The sequence below is a fragment of the Bos indicus genome, chromosome 19 (assembly GCF_029378745.1).
Source record: "Bos indicus isolate NIAB-ARS_2022 breed Sahiwal x Tharparkar chromosome 19, NIAB-ARS_B.indTharparkar_mat_pri_1.0, whole genome shotgun sequence".
NCBI lineage: Eukaryota > Metazoa > Chordata > Mammalia > Artiodactyla > Bovidae > Bos > Bos indicus.
The window spans coordinates 37,533,001-37,553,282 of NC_091778.1; the positions used below are offsets into that span (position 1 = coordinate 37,533,001).

General features: G+C 56.7%; 1 protein-coding gene across 1 annotated transcript; it reads right to left on the reverse strand.

Annotated features, from left to right (window-relative positions):
* Positions 1–5,824: 5,824 nt before the first annotated feature.
* On the reverse strand, positions 5,825–20,018 carry XYLT2 (xylosyltransferase 2). The gene is made up of 11 exons (XM_019980440.2): positions 19,817–20,018; positions 13,286–13,775; positions 12,832–13,007; positions 12,335–12,537; positions 11,786–11,866; positions 11,368–11,584; positions 10,394–10,570; positions 9,857–10,119; positions 9,375–9,570; positions 8,455–8,788; positions 5,825–6,990 (listed from the first exon to the last, which is right to left on the reverse strand). The coding sequence occupies exons 1-11, from the start codon at positions 19,949–19,951 to the stop codon at positions 6,668–6,670; spliced, it is 2,595 nt and encodes an 864-aa protein (XP_019835999.2). The 5' UTR covers positions 19,952–20,018; the 3' UTR covers positions 5,825–6,667.
* Between the last annotated feature and the right edge of the window lie 264 nt (positions 20,019–20,282).

A 20,282-nucleotide genomic window follows, 5' to 3' on the forward strand; every position in this document is an offset into this window, starting at 1 on the left:
CTGATCTGTTTATTCATGTTCTCAGGTGTACACGGGAATGAGAAGAGGGGACTCGTGAGGAAGGACTTGCCTTCTTCCACAAGGAAGAGGAGAGCTTGTACTTGAGGGTGTCATGGCTCCTTCCCCTCCTGGATCCCACAGAAGTCAGGCTGGGAAAGAGTGGGTAGGAGGGGCCAATAGGGAAACCCAACGTGGTCGTGTTCTTTCCTGGAGCCACATTCAGAGGGAACTGCAGCAACAGCCCCAGAAATGGCCATGTGGCACATCCCTTCCTGACTGTGTGGGTCCAGGGCAGAGAGGCCCCATCTGGCCTGGAATAATAGGGTCCTTCCAGGGATGAGGAAGATATATCACTGGATACGATTCCAGGGATGAGACAGATTGGGTGACAAATGAGCTGCTTTCTTCTCACCCAGAGACACACCACACTGGCATTGTTTTCTGATTCTTGGTTTATCGAAAACTGTAAACTACAGCAAAGAATCTGTCTTCAGGAGTACTCACTCTGGTCCTAGAGTGGGCTGAGAACAGGCCTTCATTGTCAACCCAAGACCTTTAAAATCTTGGCTTCAGTGGAAGGGTGAAGAAGGAAGTCTCAGTGGGGATGGACAGTCATCCTGGGTGTTAGAGGCAGGCCATGTTGGCTGCAGTCGCAGAGAGAACTTGCACAGTTAGTGGCTTCCTCCCAAGGACTAGTCTCTGTCCTGAAGGCAGGAGCTTCAGGGGTAGAGGGCTGAGAAGTCTTAATTCTGGAGGTCTGCTTTGGATTTGTCACCTTGATTCTCGGGGCATGACCCCAGATTTCCTACCTCCTGCAAAAGTGACCCAGGGTATGTTGAGGTCTTGTACTAAGGCCCAGCTGGAGGAGATTGCTGGGAGCATCTCTATAGGCTTGGTGCTGTCCCTGCCAGTACCTTGAAGCAGGAAGGGGCAAGATGGAAGAACTGCTCCCTCCTATAGTGGTTCCCTGAGCAAGCAGTTGGCTGCTTCCTGTGGTGGTTGAGCAGAGCCCTGGTTGGGTGGTGGTGCAGATATGACCTTAGGGCCTCCTTATAGCTGGATGGCAGCTGGGAGAGGTAGAGCAAAGATATTACCCATTTCCTTACAATCCCACCCCCACCCCCGCCCACACATACTCCTACTCCATCTTTGGCTTTTGCTTTCTGTGTCTCCTCTCCCCCAGTGATGGTCCTTCCTGGAGACAAGTTGAATTTTAGAGCTGTTGTCTCCATGGAAAATTTTCCTGCCCAGGAAAATCACTTTCCTGGACTAGGATCTGCCATCCTTTACCAAAGAGGTGAAGTGGAGCCTCTAGCCTCTAGCCAAATCCTAGGCTCTGTATCTGTGATCTTTCCTTGTCCCAGGGGCTCTGATTAGGCATTTACATAACAATTAAAAAGTAATAAGGAAAAAATGCTGAGTTCTCCAGGGCACTCAAGGGTGGGAGGACTGAACATTAACCTCCCTGCAGGCCCAGAGCCAGAAGCACTGTGCAGTCAGTCAGCTGGAGCATCTGCTGCTGCTGGTCCTTTTGAACTTCATAGTGGGACAGGGAAGCTGGCTCCCATAGGGGTAGCTGGTAGCTGCTTTGCGAGCCCACCACCCTGAGGCTAGCCCTGTGACTGAGGGAGCCAGGCAGGCTTGCACAGCTGTTCTCCAGCTTCCATCTGGGTCCTTTCCACCAGGATGAACCTAAGATCAGAGTGCCACACACCCTTCTCTCCAAGAAGTCTCTCTACACTTCCTCCCCTCCTTCCTCTGGCCACTAGGTGGCACACGCTCCCCCCCCCCCCCAACTCCCAAGGGGCAGCCCCAAGGGTCCTATCTCACCTGCATCCCCTGGGCCTCTCAGCATCTTTCCACTGCCTGGACCTTGGTGGGGCGGTCCCATGGTGCTAAAGGGAGAGGTGTACTCCTAGGGACCATGAAGGATGCCTCAGAGTGAAGCTCAGGGTAGGGTCAGTGAGCAAGGGAGCAGAACCCAAACCTTTTTTGTCCCCATGTCCTTTCCCCCATCTTGTTTGTTCTCTTCCTCCACCAGTCCAAAGCACAAAGCCCAGACCCTCAGCATTTTGGAAATGCACTCAGGTATAAATTCCACTGTTTTCTGGCCACAAGCTCATTCTTTCACAATTGGGTGGCCAGCTCTGATGACACTTGTGGGAAAGTCAGAGAATACCTGTCCTCACCTCTCCATCTCTGTCTGATGTTCAGGGTTGGGGTTGGAACTGGGGAGGCTGCAGGTCCAAAGATTTCTTTTGCTTTTTGTACCCAGCATCCCGTGTGGTGCCCCGTACTGGGGAAGAGGGCTGACAGTACAGTAGTCCCCACCCACAGAAGTTAGCTCTGGGCTTCCCCTTGGGAGCTAGGGAGAGTGTGGGCCTCCAACTGCTTGGAGAGCTGGGAAGACCATTGTTTTCACCAGCAGTTCCCAGTACAGGGTCCTGTTGCCAAAGTGTCTGGGGAGTAAGCGGGCCAGGATGTTGTTAACCTTTTCGACACTACTTCCTTGGCCCAGAGGGAACCCAGACTGGAAGATCAGTGTCCATAGAGTAGACCCAGAGGCCCCGTCCATACTGAGCAGAGAGTGGATGCCTTTTTGTGGTGATTGGGGTGGGAGGCCCTGAAAGTAAGGGGTTAGTGGGTAGGCATGTTTACATATTGGTTGGGGCTCCAGAAGAATTGATGAGAGCAGGGGATGTGGCAGCGCTGGGGCCTTATGGGTACAGCCGCTTAGCAGGATGGTCATGATAAACACCAGCATGGAACTCCTTCCAAAGAGCCACCAGACATTGGGTTCAGCCTGGGGCTGGCATGCACAAACCCATCTCACCTCCCCAGACTGTAATTCTACTCCAGAAGTGGGGGTAGGAATGACCTGCTGGGACTAGGATCAGCTTCACATGCATGGGAAACTGAGGGGCAGGCAGCTCCCTTTTTGCTGCTGCATCCATTTCCTATGGCAGAGATTTGTGAGGAGGACAGAGCAGCTATACCTGTCTTCCTTCAGCCCAGGAGAAGGAGTGTAAGGGAGTTTACAGAGGACAGACTCAGGGAGGAGAAAGAGCTTGTGGCAGGGGCAGACACCCTTAGAAACTCAATCAGGGGAGGGAGGGCTCAAACGTCTGAAGTCAGATTCCTGGCACCCAGCCTCTAGAACTCAGCAGAAAAGGAACCTCAGGGTTCATATACCAACTGTACACAGCATTCTTCCCAAGTGGCTTGCTCTAGGTGACCCTGCAGATGAAGAGGCTGGACTTCTGGCCTCTGCTGAGGGGCCAAGGGTGCATCTGCCCCAACTCTGTGACTTGGGACAGCAAGTGGTACTCACCAGTGGCTACAACTATGGCTAGGAGACTGTTCTCCATGCTGACCTCTGCACAGGGAGCAGCTTGGCAGAGGGGTGCCAAGAAAGGGCACTTTCTTAAACAGTCTTAAGGACAGCCACAAGACAGGCTTCCCCTGCACACACCCACAACCCACCATCCCCACAGGGCCAACCCCCAACCCAGGACCCCTGATCCAGAGGAGCAGCTTCATTCAAAGCCAGGGTATCTGTGAGCAGCCTTCCAGGTTCTCAGCTTCTGCCCCTGATCTGTACCATGCCAGGACCTAGGGTCCCATAGATGACACTCCACTCTGCAGGCCTGGCAGCCACGAGCGTCCCTCACCAACCTGCAGAGGGGGTTGGCAGGGACAGGCTAGGCTTCTGCTAACCCCAGAAGACAGCCAAGGCAGCTCCACTCACCCAGATATATGCACCTCTCAGTCAGGATCCCCTCCCAGCCCTACTCTGCCTCGCCCCCTGCTTCCCAATGGCCCAGCTAACAGGGCTGCAGATGCCAATTGGCTGTCCTTTGGTCTTTGCTCCCATCTCTAATGGAATAGAAGTGTCCATGGTTGTCCTGGAAACCAGGCACAAAACAGCAAAGACTTTCCAGTTTCTATCCCTCCCTCCAAAGGGATTCTTGTGCAGCTCTGGGGGCCCTGCCACCTTCCCCTACCGCACTTCCACCTGGTTGTTACCCTAATTTTGACCCCAGGGGTCCAACCAGGGGAATATTTCAAAGCCTTGTAAAGCTCAAGCCTTGGGGCTGAGCTATCCCTACAGAAGGATGAGAGTGGAGAACACTTTAGCCAGTTTAGTCAGCAAAGCTGCACTCAAACTTGCCTCAGTGACCTGGACAGGGGAGAGGATTAGGGAGGCCCTCTGAAGCTGTCAGGAGTCGTGAAGCCTACTCCTGGTCCCGCATTGCTTCTAACTCAAGGGCCAAGACAAACCAGCCAGATCACCGGAGGTGAGGGGACTTCTGGTTCTGCCAGCCTGCAAATTAGAATTGCTAGGGGGAGCTCTGAACCCATACCAGTGTTGAGCTGCCACCTCAGACTGGCTAACTCAGAACCCTCAGTTTGGATCGCTATCCACTGAGCTAAGCTCAAAATGTTCACAGTGGGTGACTGAGTAACCAGGACTTGGTGTAATTGGACAGGAGTGGCAGGGGCTGAAACAGGACACGTCCCACCTAAGTTCCAAAAAAATAAGACTCTTTCAACAGTTGTGCTAGTCCAACGACAGCATAGCCACAGCCTGGCCTGTGCACCTTTAGCAGAGTCTAAATGCTGCCTGTACCTGATACTCTACACCTAGTTATTACACGGTTTTTAAGAGCTAAAGGTTGATGTATAACAAAGCCTTTTAGAGAACCAAATGAGAGCTTCAGATGTTCACTAGAATAGGAGCCAGAAAAAAGCAATCATCTCAGCCCTTGAACCCAAACACTATTTCCTTGCAGTTCTTGCTGTTACCTTCTTCCTCTTTACCTGCCTTAGCAGCATAGGAGAATGTAGTGACAGAGTGTCATGGAGTCCTCCTGCCTCCTCCTGAAGCCTGCAGCCACCACCTAATAGCTTTGACTTTGGGTTCATTTAGCTTTCCTGGCCTGCTAAACATTGCCTGCATCAGACAGTTGTGAGGATTAAGTGACATACTCCACGCAAGGTCAGTGCAGCGGCTGAACAGACGGAAAATCCCACCACTGCCATTGGTGGGCAGTGGTGCCCTCTCCTGGCAGCTTGAAAAACTTAACATATGGCGGCCTGGGTTCAAACAGCCCTTTGTTTCCCAAGCTGAGCTGACTGGGCCAGCATGGCTGGATAGGGTGATTTTAAAGATTCTGAGAAACCTTCACCCTCCTCCCCACATTAAGTAAGCTGTGAAGGACTGGTACTGAGCCATGGCTAACAATGGCAGGAATGCAGGAAGGGAGAAAGGGCTTGAGAAAAGGAGGGAGGCTGGACCAACCTTTCCAGTATGGCCCTCCTAGGTCCTAAGGCAGCACCTAGGAATCCATGCCACTGCTGCGCCTGCTTCTAAAGGGGGCAGTGGTAGCCACCAGGTCCTGGCTGGAACTGGCTGCCTCTGTTCTTGAGGTTGCCCCATACAAAACTCTGAGCTGGGCAGGAAACAGAGCAAAGGCTTCTGGGATGGGCCCTGGTGACGAGTCAGCCTCTGCCTCGGCCTGGCAGCAAGGGAGGAAGTGCTGGGTCAGGACCCTGAAGAACTGAACTGGCTCACCTGGTGGCTCACTGGGTGGCAATGAGGAAGTCTCTGAGCCTCTCTGGGCCTGTTTACCCCTCATAAAGGAGGGATCTGGATTATGGGTTCTTGGGTCCCTTCTGGCTCTTGGATGGGACTTTAAACTGTTCTCACTCTGGGGCAACTAGACCCTCCACCTTCTGCCAGAGTGCCAGCCAAAACTTTTAGAAGATGGCCCAACAGTGCTGGCTCTCTGACACCCAGGAGGAAAAACACAAGAGGCTCTGCTGAGAGAGATAGAGATATATTTCTTCTGTTGCATATTTCAGGCTTCACACTGCGCTTCAGGCACAATGCTGCTCCAGGTTCTTCTGAGAGCCCTGGAGGAGTCTTCTTCCCATGTCGCTCCTGAGGGCTCACCACTCCAGGGCAGAAGCCCAGGCCCTGCTTGCAGTTCTGGGTACCTGGGAGACTGCAGTGGTCTCAGCAGGCCCTGGTGCCCTGTCTTTCCCATTAAGGGGCAGGGTATGCTGGAAAGCCCTAGGGCCAGCCCCGCCCCCTCTTCTATGGTCCCCTGGCTACAAGAGAGGCTGACCCATTACAGTCCAGCTCTGCAGTGCTTCCCTGATCACCTGTTCTCTAGCTCTCAGAGCCTGCCACAGCACTTGCAGCCCCGCAGAGCCTCAGCCGTGAGCACCACAGGCCAAAGCTGGGGGGTGAGGCCCTAGAGAGTGAGGCAGGCCCAGCCTCCTCCAGAGCAGCAGCAGATGGGCTTGTCTGGCCTCTGCTCCCCAGAGCCTTGGCCCACTTCCTGGGGCTGCTCTGGGCCCTATTGCACATCTTTGTTTCCAGTTCATCCCCCACCACCCATTTTTCTTAAAAAAAAAAAAATTAGAGGAGAATGTGAGGAGGCTGGAGCCCTTCTCCCCATGTTCCTGCTAACATCTGGTCCCCAGCAGAGCCATTTCAGTGGTAAATACTATGCCCACCTTCCCTGCCGTCTGTGGGTTCTGGATGGCTGACATGGGTGTACAGCCTGGGCCCCTGGTTCTTGCCTGTGAGGGAGACAGCCCTCCGTCATCTGTAAGGTGCAATTTCCCAGGTCTTCCGTAGGCACTGGCTGGGACCCTGCTACCTGAGTCGCCCATCTGCTTTGACAGGCCCCAGCTCAGATTTGGGGTCCGGGGACAGAGAGCTCCAGCTGGTCAGTCTGCAGAGCTCCAGGGAGGGACAGGCGGAGGGGCCCACGGCACACACTCCGGCCACAGACCAGAAGCTGCTTAGTTCCCCATCTGTCCAGGCCTCCAGCGCCGGGCCCGTGAGCTCTGCATGTAGTCGGGCAGCCTCCTCCACGGGCTCTGGCTGAGGCAGGTTCAGGATGCCACTCAAGCCCTGGAAACTCTGTTCCATATACTCGTTGTGGGGTGGTCCAGCGTGCAGCCAGCTGGCATCATCTGGGGGTGCAGAGCAGGAGTAAGCATGCCCCACCCAAATGATCTCATGAAGGCCAGACCCTGGGAATCAGGTCTGGGCACCCTAGTCCTGTCCCAACTCTACCACTGAGTCGCATCTTGCTGAGTGACTTTAGGCTAATCCACAGAACTTTCTGTGCTTGTGAAACTTAGTTTTATAAAATCAAGACAGTAATCCCTTAATTCCTAACTTGAGAATTAAATAAACAGTGGGCTCCAGGTACTTTAGGAAGTAGGGTTACTTTCTGATAATGGTCTGGTGTGTGTCACCTATGGCCCTTTCCAGCCCCCTCCGGTGGCCTCCAGAGCCCTCAGAAGCCTAGTACTCAGGCCTTCAGGCTGCGGGCCCTGCTTACTCTGCCGGCCTTCCTTCCCACCTCCTTTGGCATCCGGCTCCCCTCCACCCTCTGTTCTCCTCATGCACCAGACACCTGCTAACTTTGTTCCCTAAGTTTAGGATATCCTTTACTGTCTATAAAAATCAGCTCCTCCAAGACTCAGCTCCAGTAGCACTTGCTGTCAAGCTTGCCTCCACCACCCCACCCTTCGTCTCCTCCATCAGACTGTGAGTCCTAGGAGAGCAGGGGTGCCTGTTCTGATCTGCCACAGCCACTGCCCCACCCTGGACCCCGTCCTCTTCCTGGTTACCTCTGCTCTGACCCACCTTCTCAGTGATGGGACATGGCTGGAGGAAGAAAACATCTACCTGCTTACTGAACACCTACTGTATACCAGCCACTTTTACCCAGACATTCACCCGATGGCCTCCAGAAGGCAGTCACATGTATTGGGCCCTGCAGGAACCTACGGCCTACGCCTAGTTTAGCGTCTGTCTCCTAGCCTCAGCTGTGTGACGACCTCCACCTGGCTACCAGTGGACTGGGAAGATGACCAACATCAGATCCTAAGAATGTGGAACTTGTGGACTGAGGGGCCCTGGTCAGTCTCCATTGCACTGAGAGGCCACGTATTGAGAAGCCTGAGGCTGACACAGACAGAGAGCACAGGATGAGGGACAGGGTGGCCCCAGAGAGACAGAAAGCACGTCTGAGTCCCAGTGGGACCTGAGTCATTTCCTGAGTTCTGTGGGGGAGAGCCCACATTTTCCCAATAATTTCCCCCCTTCCCCTGGAGCAATCTGAGTGGATCTATGTTCCACGCACCCAGGAGGTCTCTAAGAATTGTATTTCTCTTACTTTACATGTAATAAGACAGGTTCAGGAAGGCCAAGAAATTTGCCAAGAATAAAAGCCCAATTAAAGTGTCAGAGCTGGGTTCTAAAGCCGGGTCTGCCTGCCTGGGAAGCGTGATACCAGAGTGCAGGGCTCTGGGATGGTCAAAGCCACAATCTGCCACCTTCCCCTACTCTGATGGTTAGCTTCTTGGGATCACCTGTCCGTAAATCCTATCCTGCCTGACTCCTGGGTATCATTTGGGAAAACTTACCTTTCCTGAGAGGTAGTTTGCGGTTGAAGGTCAAGGGCAGCACGAGGAAGCGGGTCTCACCCAGGGGTTCCCAGAACTGAAGCAGTCGAACAGTCCAGGCCCCTGGCCGCAGGGGCCGGCTCAGTGGGGGTTTGTACTGCGTGACCTCCGTTTCCGCGTCTACCACGATGTCGTAAGATGTGGCCACCACATAGGTGGGGTCGATCCACACCACGGTGACTGTGAGGTTGGGGCCCCGGGCCCAGCGCTGCATGGCCACAGGCTCGTCCAGCGGCCCCAGCAACCCCCCAAAGTTCCGGAAGAGACGCTCTTTGGGGTCCCACTCGGTGCCGACCTGGAGGGAAGGAGGCAGCTGGGCAGGAGGCGAAGGAAAGTCCTCCTCTCTACCTGCTTCCCCCTCTAACTCCTGTGGGACATCACTGTCTCTTTCTGGTCCTCAGTCTCCCCCTCTGCAAAATGATGGGCTCAGACTGGGATTTTTAACATCTCTATAAGCTCTGAGATTCATTCTAGGCTCCTGTTCTGACCTGCTCTGAAGTGTTGGGGGCAGTAAGGCAGAAATGAAATTCAAAGTCCTGCCCAGAGACCATCCCCACATGGAGCAAAGGCCTCCAAGAAAGAGACCAAGGAGACACTCAAAAGCCTAATCTTCTGGCCCGACTGGAATGTCCAGCTCCTTACAGAAGAAAATCCCTGAGTGTAGAATACAGGCTTGCGTTGTAGTGGAACCACGGTCCCCTCCCCGCTGACTGCATGTCCTCTGTGCATCCCAAGGCTGCCATCACTGGGAAAGAAGACCCAGGAATCCAGTCCTGAAAGGCAACCCAATCCTCAGCCCTCCCGTAGTGTCTGTCCCTCTCTCCCCACTACCCTGAGTCTTGCTGGGGATCAGGAGAAAGCAAGGGGAGGACCTGTCCCACCTCCAAACTCTGGAGCCGGCTGGCCTGGTCACTGTGCCCCAACAGCTTCAGCGACCCCTGGGGCATCAGCCACATCTCAAGCGTCTCTGCCGGCCCCTGGGCTGAGGACTGCACCGCCTGCGTCACCAAGTAGCCCTGGAAATGGTCGTCATAGAAATACAGGTGCACGCTGGACGGCAAGCCCCTGGGCTCAAACCTAAGAAGGTTCCAGCAGGGAGAAAGGGAGATGCCATCAGCACACCCGACTTGGCCTGGAGTCCCAGGAAGGGGGCTCTGGGGGAGTCCCATCCCCAGGTGCTTTCTTTGCCCAGATCTCACACCCACAGATCCTATGTGCCTGGCTTTTGCCATCTTCGTTTTATTTGCATTTTTTCCCTGCCTCAGCTGGGGGCTCCCTGGGAGAGGCTCTGTCTCTTTCTGATTGTCCTCCTTATAGGGCATTACATCCTGAGAGTCTGCACAATGTCAAAAGGAGGTCTCACCTGCAGAGTGGGTTGGCCAGGGGGGACGCAGCAGTGGTGATGTGGCGCAGGCTGAGGCGGGCAAAAGCGGTGTAAGCAGTGAGCATGACATCGCTGAGCCCACTGGGGCCATCAGCCACATCATAGGTGTTCTCCCAGTAGGCCTTGAGGGCTGGGGTGCCGGGGGGGTAGCTGCCATATAGGTGGAAGTCCAGGATTTCCAGTACCTCCTGGTTCACAGTAGATTCAAACTTGCGGGCGAAGAAGGTGGGTCTGGAGACTTGCTGGAGTGGGAGAGGCAAGGAGGGTGAAGGGGTCTGGAGGTCCCAGAGAGCACAGCAGGGGAGGCGCCTTTTCCCAGCAGTGCCTAGAGATCAGCTGCCGAGGGTTTTTCCTGCTGCCAGTTTAGCCCCTGCCCCCGGGGGCTGCTCCTGGTGAGGGTCCCCCAGATCCTCTGGTTGGACCACCCAGGATTGTTTCTGACCCTAGAAAGCAGCCAGCGAAAAGCTGGGGTGAGGCTCTACCAAGGGCCAGAGGTTGGGGGTCATGGGGAAGCACCTGCAGCCGTAGGAAGTCCTGCGGCTTGAAGTCGTTGGGCGAGCAGCCGCACCAGTCCACGATGTGCTTGTACTGGCACTTGCAGCCCAGCTTGCGGTTCCAGTTGGTGACCCGCAGGTTGTTGTCCACGAGGCTCTCGCAGGCTGGGCTGTTCTCCAGCACCGTGTGAAAGAAGGACTGCAGGGGGGCAGGGAGGGGTGGAGGGTGAGCCCTCCAGCCTAGAAGGACTGCGGGGGGTGGGCCGGGGTGGGGGGGAGCCATCGAGGCCGGGGTGGAGGGTGAGCCGCCGAGCCCAGAAGGACTGGGGGGGGTTGCCAGGGTGGAGGGTGAGCCGCCAAGCCCAGAAGGACTGCGGGGGGCAGGCGGGGTGAGGGTGAGCCATCGAGCCCAGAAGGACTGCAGGGGGTGGGCCAGGGTGGAGGGGTAGCCGTAGAGGCCGGGGTGGAGGGTGAACTGCCGAGCCCAGAAGGACTGGGGGGGGTAGGCCAGGGTGGAGGGTGAGCCGCTGAGCCCAGAAGGACTGGGGTGGGTAGGCCAGGGTGGAGGGTGAGCCGCCAAGCCCAGAAGGACTGCGGGGGGCAGGCGGGGTGAGGGTGAGCCATCGAGCCCAGAAGGACTGCAGGGGGTGGGCCAGGGTGGAGGGGTAGCCGTAGAGGCCGGGGTGGAGGGTGAACTGCCGAGCCCAGAAGGACTGGGGGGTCAGGGCGGGGTGGAGGGTGAGCCGCCGAGCCCAGAAGGACTGCGGGGGGCAGGCCGGGGTGGAGGGTGAGCCTCCGAGCCCAGAAGGACTGCGGGGGGCAGGCGGGGTGGAGGGTGAGCCCCTGAGCCCAGAAGGACTGCGGGGGGGGGTGGGCGGGCCGGGGTGGAGGGTGAGCCATCCAGCCCAGAAGGACTGGGGGTGGCAGGCCGGGGTAGAGGGTGAGCCGTCGAGCCCACCACTCGCCCCCGACCTGGGTGCGGGCCCAGTCACCCACCTCGGCCGGGAGCAGCGTGTATGTGTAGAACTGACGCAGCTGGGCCACAAGCGGGTCGTCTGTGTACACCACATACTCCACAAAGCTGCGAGTTAGCACGAACCAGTCTGAGCCGCCATCCACCACAATGCCTGCTGGGATCTGCCGCTCGCCCAGACGCCACATGTGCGAATCACACTCGTGGAAGAGCCGGTCCAGGCCCTGTTTCTTGATGAACCTGTGGGAGGCACACGGGCCTGTGGCTGAGGATCTTGCAGGGTGGAATCCAGGCTCTCATCTTTCCAGGAATCAGCACTGCACTCCTCAATCTGTGATTGGTTTGGAGGTTTTGCAACCCAGGGCTGAGGCCACCAAGCCCCCTGTGTGTAGGGCTTGTGGTGAGAACCCAGGACCAGGGCATCCTCCACCATCCCCTTACCTGGAGTTGTCCCGACCATGAGACTTGAGGAAATTCTTGTCCCGGTTCTTGGACAGGAAAGCTACGAGCTCCTCATTGGTCCTGGAGAGAAAATGGCGTGCGGGTAGCGTGTGTGAGCGTGGCTCAGCCACCAGCCCAGAGCAGACAGGCCTCTCCAGCACTCTTTTCCTTCACTCTTTGGCCCCTTCTTTTCTTACTGAGAGCCATTCTGGCCAACTGACCTACTCCAAGCTGATGCTCTGGGGTGGTGAGTATCTGAGGTCCCTGAGAAAGACCACCTCATCCTTCTTCCCCCCTTCCTGTCTGACCCAAGATCCTGGTTCAGACTTCTGGCTGCTTCTCCTCCCCATCTGTTGTCCTTTGCAACCCTCATATCATCTTTCAACAACAACTCCTCTAAAACATTGTTGGGGCCAAGGAATCATGTTTGAGGTGTGCAGATCCCAGAATGAGGCTTTGGGGAGGGAAGAAGTCCATCGGGACCCTGGAACCCTGAGTCCTAGAGGAGGCCCACCTCCCATCTGCAGGGCTCAGAGCACCACCCCACACCTTGTCGGGTAGTCAGTGGCACTGAGGTTGATGAAGAAGTCCCAGGCCCAGCCGGGCACCTCCAGCAGGTCCTGCATGCTCCGCAGATACATCCTCAGCAGGCTGGCCCCGCCCCAGATGGTGACCATGCGCCAGGGCGTTACCCGCACGTTGTCATACTGCCGGGCCAGCTCCACTACCTCTCGGTGCAGGTAGTTGGAGCGCTGTGGGAGGTGGGGTGGCGGTGGTGGGAACTCAGCGGTGGAAGATGAACCCCCAGCATTACAACCTCCCCACCCGGCCCCACCCAGGGCGGAGGACAAGTGACATGAAACGGACAGAGCATGGGCTAGGGCTCCAGCTCCGGAGCAGCCGTGTCACCTGGTGCTGGCTGCTCCCCCGTTCCCTGCTCTCCTATCTCTGGGCCACTGAGCAAGTCAGAGACACTGTCTGTCCATGACGATCTGGTCTCTGCCCTCCCCACTCAGATGCCCTGTCTCCCTGGCCATAGCAGGTACCTCGTCCACATGGACATAGAAGAAGTGCTGCTTGTGGTACACAGCCTTGAGGAGACGCTTCAGCTGGCGGATGGCGCGGCCATGAACCACCAGCATGTAGGCGATTCGTACTGGGGGGCCATCTGCGGGCTGCTGGGCCCGGACCTCGTCCCACGGGATGCCAGGGCTCATCTTTCCTGAGAGTAGAAAACAGGGGCATCAGTAAGGTCCCACCCCAGGTCACAGGGTGGAGACAAGATGGGAAGAGGGAGCCGCCTGCTGTCCAAAGGAGGAACCCCGGACGTAGAGCCCGATGCTCCGGGCCCCAGGTCCACCTCAGCCACTTAGTGCACTCATCCCCAACTTGGGCAGCGAGGTGTGCCCTTCCAGGCTTTCATCGCTGAGAAACGGGGGCGGGGATCCCTGCCGAACACCCTCCTGGGCCCCCACCTCTCTGCCTGTGCTTGTCTCTTACCAGCCCGCTGGCAGTGCCGGGGCACAGCCTTGGGCATGAGGCTCCCGGCCTGGTGCAGGCACACCACGTTGGCGATCTCCTGCTGGCACTGCTTGGAGCTGGCCCGGGCCAGTGCAGACAGAGCGTCCTTGCCAACGATCTCGCATTTGGGTGTGAAGCTGTTGTCTGTGGGCTGGGGGGCGCCCTCCACACTCCCCGTGTCTCCATGTGGGAAGCCAGCCGCCCCAACCAGCGCCTCCTCAGCCGCTGCCCCGCTCAGGTTCTGGCGGCCTGGGGCCTCTGGGGGTGGGGTGGGGGGGATCCGCCGGCCGGTTCTGTGCCGGCTAGTTACTGCCCGTACCACCTTGGCCACGGGCACACCGGGGCTCTCAGCGCGGCCCCGCCAGCGCCCATGCCTTCTGCCTGCGCTGCCCCGCCGCCCAGCTGAACTGTCTGTGTCCTTGGAGCCTTCGCTGGGGTCGAGTGGCCGTGACTTCTTCTGCCTTCCTTTCTGTAAAAGATAGGCAAACACAAGTCACCAGGACAGTCAGTCTCCTCCTGCTCCTGCTCCTTCAGCTTCTGGCTGGCTCAGGCCTAGAAGCACCCGCCACCCTTTATCTAGAAAAGTACTGTTTGCCTGAGTACTCTGCACTTCTGCTGGGAGGTTTCCCTGACCAGCCGGTGGAGGAAATGTCGCCCTCCCCCAAGGCACCATCACATCCACATCCCCTCCATCACACAGATCACAGGGCACTGAGCCTCCTTTGGATTCAGATACCACTTTCTTTTTCCACAAATAGGAAGATGAATAAGAGAGACATGCAGAGACCCTACAGACAAGAGTGTCCATCCAGCACTCCCACCCAGGCTTCACTGGGACAAGATGATGCTCTTCAGAAGGAAAAAGCATTCTGCCATCTACAGTATTTCCACATGGGAGTGCTGCAGCTGCAACAGAGCAAAGGGGTCTTGCCTGGTGGAGAGGGCAGAGGTGATATCTGAGACCCCATTGCTGGTTGGGTTCTCTGGGAAGCAGAGACTAACAGAGTGCAGGAGACTCCCTTGGGGGTCACACTCTGGATGACGGGGTAGCAGGAGCAGGCAGCTGCAGGGAAAGCCTTCAGATGGCCAAGCTGGCCTGACATCTGGGCAGAGGGGGATGAAAGAGCTTCAGACAACAGCTTGGCTTGGAGAGGGCCTTGACCAGCTAGTGGGAAGCTCCAGGACAAAGACAGCCTAGAGATGGGAGCCCTGGTACTACTGCTGGGAGTGGCTGAGGAGGTGTCTGGCCATGGCTGGAAGGCTGAGGCAGGGCGCGAAGGCGCCTGCACGTGCAGGCTGGCGACTCATCGCTCCTTGTGGCAGGGCGGCTTGCGAAGGGAAACCGAGATAAGGGAAAGCCTCCACGCCTGCTTCCCGGCTTCTGCAGCCTCTTCTCAAACCTAGGAACCTCCCTAATGATCCAGCCACACTTGAAAGTGTGTATAGCCACACTCATTCCAGCTTTCCCTGTCCTTCTTTTGTGATCCCCCTCTTCCCTGCCTGACCAAATTCCATCCATCCTTCAAGATCTAGCGGAGTCTCCATGTGTGAGCCCGTCCCATTTGCCTCAGGGTGGGACGTTCTTCTAGCTGACCAACTCCTTGGGAAGAGGCTGTCGTGTCAGCTCCATCTCCCCGGTGCCCAGTGGAGTAGCTGGCATGTAGGATGTCTGGTTGGTGTCTGCTGGATGAGACACAGACTGGATGGAGGAGTGAGAGGCTCCGTGTGACTACTCTGGAGTCACCAGGGCTTCTCCCTCAGCTCTGTCACTCCCCCACAGTTACATACCCTCTCTGAGCAGGTTCCCTCAACCATCAAATACAGAAGGGAAGAGTGTCCAAGAGATAGAGCCTGAGATACTGCAACTAGAAAGAGCTGTCCCCTCTCTCTCACCACTCTCTGTGTGAGTCCTCTTCCGGCCTAGCCTTCCAGCAGCAGCACTCACTGGGCCACAGCCTCTGAAGCAGCCTCCTCAGGATGCCCTCCTGGTGTTCCCCTGGTGTAGCCTCTGTGGCCACTCCTCATCTGTCTTCTTGGCTGACCCTGCCTTATCTCCCAAGACCACTTTGGGGACTTTCCTTGTCTGGGCTTTCCAGGTGACCTCACTCAGTCCCAAATTTCTCTCTGTGGCCTAGAGGGGCTCCCTTGAACTTTCAGTTGTCTAACTGCCAGCCTCCTTGATGCCTCTCTTGGGAGTCTGATAGACCTCTCAAGCCACAGATCCAAAAGTGAGCTCCTGATCTTCCCTCAGTCGGCTCCTTCTTCAGTTAATGACCAGTTAACTGGTTCAGTTAAGGGCCAGTCCACCCTTCAATGTATAATATATATAATGTATAATGTAATATGTATAAGTGTATTTTTAAAAAATATTTTATTTATTTAGCTGCACAGGGTCTTAGTTGTGGCATGCGGGATCTTTAGTTGCGGCACGAAATTCTTAGTTGCAGCACGTAGGATCTAGTTCCCTGACCAGGGATCAAACCCCGGGCCCCCTGCATTGGAAGTCTTAGCCACTGGACCACCAGAGAAGTCCCTGTATAAATGTATTTATATGGTGCTATTCTATGTCTCTCCCCTTACAAGAATGCCATGTCCACGAAAATAGAGCTTTTTGTTGTTTTGTTCACTGATGTATTCCTAGAGCCCAGAAGAATGTCTGGCAATGGGAGACTCTCTCTCTATATATATATATGTATATATATAGATGGATAGATAAATTTTTGGCCATGCCACACAGCTTGCAGGATCCTAGTTCCCAGACCAGGGATTGAACCCATGCCCTTGGCAGTGAAAGTGCAGAGTCCTAACCACTGGACCACCAAGGAATTCCCTCAGTAAATATTTGTTGAATGAATGAATGAAAAGCTCTTGGCACAGGCTCAGCATTCAGTAAATGCTGTCATCCTCACTAATATTAATGAAAGGGAAACAGTCAAATGTGAAGTCAGGAGAGAAGCCAAGGCCTTCAGATACTTTGGACCACTGGGTCGAGTTTTCCCTGTCCCCTCCCTCCCTAGGACCACCCACTCCTCCTCTGTCAGAGCATGGCAGATGCCTTAGGGCCAGAGCCCCAGCGCTATACCCTGGGACCCCAGCCTTCTGTGCCCAGCATCCAGCCAGCCCTCTGATCTCTTGGGAGGTGCCCAGTGAGAACTGGGGATGTCTGTCTCCATCTGAGAAGAGACACCTGCAAGAGGGAGGGCAGAGTGGGGAGGAGGCAACAGGCTCTATTCTGTACCCATGTTGGGGAGGGCACCCTGCACTGGGAAGCCCCTAGGAAAGGTGGCTGCAGTCCCACTGAACTGAGCGTATGTAAACTGGTGATGTGGGACCTGGACACACACGGGGCAGGGAAAGACATTCTCAAGCTGAGGTGGGTGGAGATGGCAAAGGAGCTGTGGCTTCTCAAGATGGAAGCCAGTATCAGTGAGTGAGGAAGCTGGTCAGGAGGGCAGGGCTTGGGGCACAGGGCCAGGCTCGCTGTGGTGGGGGAAGGATGTGGGAGGAGAGGGCACGTTGGTGTCCTGCACTGCAGCAGGAGCTGGCTGACCCTGAGAAGGACAATCTCAGAGGGGGCTGGGGGACCAGAAGGCAGCAGTGAGGAAGTGTGGGGGTCCCTGGTAGGCAGCCAGCCCCTTCCCACTGCCTCATCCCAAGGATGTTTATATGTGCAGCAGCAGGGCCCCATACTTGTACCCCTACAGGAGTTGCCCAAAGTTGCCCCTAAGTCAGAGTTCCCTCTAATTACTGAGGACGGGGACTGGCCCTCTGACATCCGCCTGGATGCATTCTGGCCTCCGAGGCCCCCTCTCCTCACTGAGGAGGAATTCAAAGCCCTTTCCTGGCTCTGTAGCTTCTCCTTGGAATCCTTCTCTGAGTCCCAGAGACAGAGAACACAGCAATGCTGATCCACCACCTTTGGACTTCTCAGACTGTGCTTAAAGGAAGCGGTGAGACAATGTTTGTGAAAGCTTTGAAAACCATAAAATGGCTCTTTGGATGTTAATGGTCATCTCTGGTCTCCAACCTATCGCAAGGCCAGAGTGTGCATCTTAAGTGCATGTCTCATTTCATCCCTGCTTAGACCCCTTTGGTTTCAGCGCTCTCCCACTGCACTTAGAATAAAACCCCAGCCCCTCACTGCGGGCTGCAGGATGTGCCCTGGACTAACTTCTTCCAGGGATCCCACCACACCCTCCTTCCCACTTCTTGAGAGGAGCCAGCTACGCCCATTCTCCTCGGGGCCTTCTGCCTGAACTCTGCCTACTGCTTCCCCAGGCTTTCAGCTCACAGGCCACTTCCTGCAGAAGCCCTCCCCAACCACCTATCTAAATTAGCCCTCTTGTTACTGAGTTTCCTTTTCACTGTCAGTCTCTCCCTGCAGACTGTCTGCCCACAGGGCCGTGACCTCATCATCTATTTTATTTCTGTATCCCCAGTATTAGCACAGTGCCTAGTACGAAGTAGGACGTAATATTTGTTGAATGAATGAATGAATGAGTCCCTATTACCATTGTGCAGTAGTGAAATAATAAGATATTTACTGATGGTTTAGCATGTGCCAGCAACTCCTGCAAATACTTCACAGGCATTACCAATGAGAGAGGTGATATTATTGCCCCCATCTTGGGGTGGGGGGCAGATACCATTGAGGATGCACGCGAAAGAGGTTAGGTGATTAGACAGTGGTCACACTATTCACCAGGAGCAGTGCTGGAATAGGACATACGACGGTGAGTTGGGGTGGTCCAACTCAGCACCCATCTTCCTAAATACTTATTATGCTGCCGGGCTGCCCTGAGGTGGCTGCCGAAGGGCTCCAAGCACTAATGGCTGCTTGGATTGCACAACCTCTAGGTTATCAAGGATCTTTTTTCCATTCTGGTCCAGGGATTCCCCTATCTGGTTCTGCTAGGAAGCTGGAGGAGGAGGTGAGGAGGTAGGATCCCAAGCACTGCACCAGTTCCCCACCCCAGGCTGGAGGTAGGGCAGCAGAGACCTTGAGGCCTGAACAGTCTCTCAGCCCTTCCAGAGATTCACACAGCCGTGTAGCAGAGGGTCTGAGAAGCCCTGGATGCTTTGCCATGCCCCTCCCCAAAGTGGTCACCAGCCCCTACTCACATATATATTCCAGGGTCAGAAGGCTCCTTAACTCCTTGTCAGCCCATTCCATGTTAGAATGTCTCATCTGCCCCCAAAATCATCTCTTCGCCTTCCTGCTACTTACTGGACCACAGAGAACAAGCTCACTCCCTTCAGATGTCACAGAGTCAGCCTCCCCTAACCCCTAAGCTCAGCTCCTTTTGGAGTTATGATCTCATGTGACTCTGTCCCAGCTCCCCTCACCATCCCAGTCTGTTGGTTCTCCCCAAAAAAGGCAAAAGCAGTGATTCTTCCAATTTCCACACTAGGCCTTCCATACTGCCCAGATGCAGGAAGGAAAAATGGATATCAGGGCTCCCTTGGCCTTCACCCTGCCAGGAGGAGAGGCCCAAGAGGATGGGGCAAGCAGAGCAGAGAGTCTGACTCAGAGTCCACCAAAACCCAGGGGTGGGGGCGGGGAAGCCCTGTCTTCTGGTCCACAGCTTAGGGTCAGGGTTTGACTTATCCTCTTCAACCTTCCAGGATGGTCTCAGACCCCACTGGACTCTCCTGATCACACTGAGGGAGACATGTCTAATCCTCCAGGGAAAACCACATCAGCCAGGAGACTCTCAGAACGAAGACCTGGGGCACTAAGAAGGATAGGGTTTGCCCCTGCTCCACGGCCTGGGCTCTGCTAAACCAGCTGCTGCTGTCCCCATTTTCTTACGGTCAGAGAGGGCGAGTCCCCAATTCCCTAATGTCCTGAGGCCAATTCACCAGCTCAATTCCCCTGCCATCCTGTCCAGAAGACCCATGCAGGTGCTTCAGACCCCTGGTTGAAAAAGCCACGCCTCAGGGGCACTCCACTTCTCTCCCTCGGGGTCTCCCTCCCTCTCCTCAGTTGCCAGACTGAGTTCCACCCCCAGGCTCCACTTCTTAACTGGCCAGTGCCCCGCTGAGGGGCGGGTCGGCGCGATTGCCCGGGGTCCCTAGGCCCCATTCCTCCGCCCACGGCGCGCACACCCCCACCCCCTCCCAACTTCAGAAAGTTTGGCCTGGGGCTCCCCACCTCCTAGCCGGCTCGGGCCCAGCCGCGCCTCTTGGCCGGGCTCTCCTCCACCCGCGCCTGACCTTCACTGCTCGCGGAGCTGGAGACCACCCCACCAAGACCCGCTCCTCGCGGCCGGGGCCCCTGCCAGCCCGCGGCCCGTCCTCCGGGTCATGCACCGCCCCCGCGCGCAGGCCCCCGGCCCGCCTGGGAAACGGGCGCCAGGGGTCCGAGGCCCCGAGCCAGGCGGCCGCCCGTGCGCAACACGCAAGCGGCCCGTGCCCCACTTCCCCGGCGGGGGCCATCCGTTTCCCCGCCAGGACCCCGCGCGTCCCCGCGCCCGGCCTGCCCGTCTGCCCGCCCGGCCGTCGGAGCACCTCGCCCGGCTCGTCGTCCTCCAGAACGCTGAAGCTCCACACCACTAGGCCCTGCAGCAGCAGGATGGCCAGCGCCGTGGCGATCGCCAGCTTGTAGCGCCGCACCAGCTTCTGCACCCGCGCGCTCGCCACCATCTTCCTGCCCCGGACGCAGGGCGCGCGCCCAGCCCTGCAACCCGGCCGCGGGCGCGTGCACGGGCGCGGGCAGAACCGGCTTCTCCCGAGGGAGGCGGGCCTGGCGCGCGCTGGGGCGGGGCCGGGGGCGTGGCCCGCAGGCCCGAAACGCCGCGCCCCGCGGGCCAGGGGCGGAGCCTGGGCCGCCGACCTAGCTGTCCCACGGGCCACTGGCCTCTCGCGCGGTGGTTCCTTGCCTGTCTTGGTCAGTGCCCCAGCTCTTGCGCGTTCTCACCTCCTTCCGAACTGCAAGCCCATGGAACCAGAGTGCAGAGAGGTCTGTGGCCTCACC

Bases quoted from the DNA above. Each gene is read 5' to 3' on its own strand.
- XYLT2 (XM_019980440.2), bottom strand. From the start codon at position 19,951: ATGGTGGCGAGCGCGCGGGTGCAGAAGCTGGTGCGGCGCTACAAGCTG. The intron at 11,867-12,334 runs GTGTGGGGTGGT...TTTTCTCTCCAG, and splicing joins GCCACTGACTACCCGACAAG to GACCAATGAGGAGCTCGTAG. The intron at 8,789-9,374 runs GTGGGACAGGTC...CCTTCCCTCCAG, and splicing joins GCCGGCTCCAGAGTTTGGAG to GTCGGCACCGAGTGGGACCC.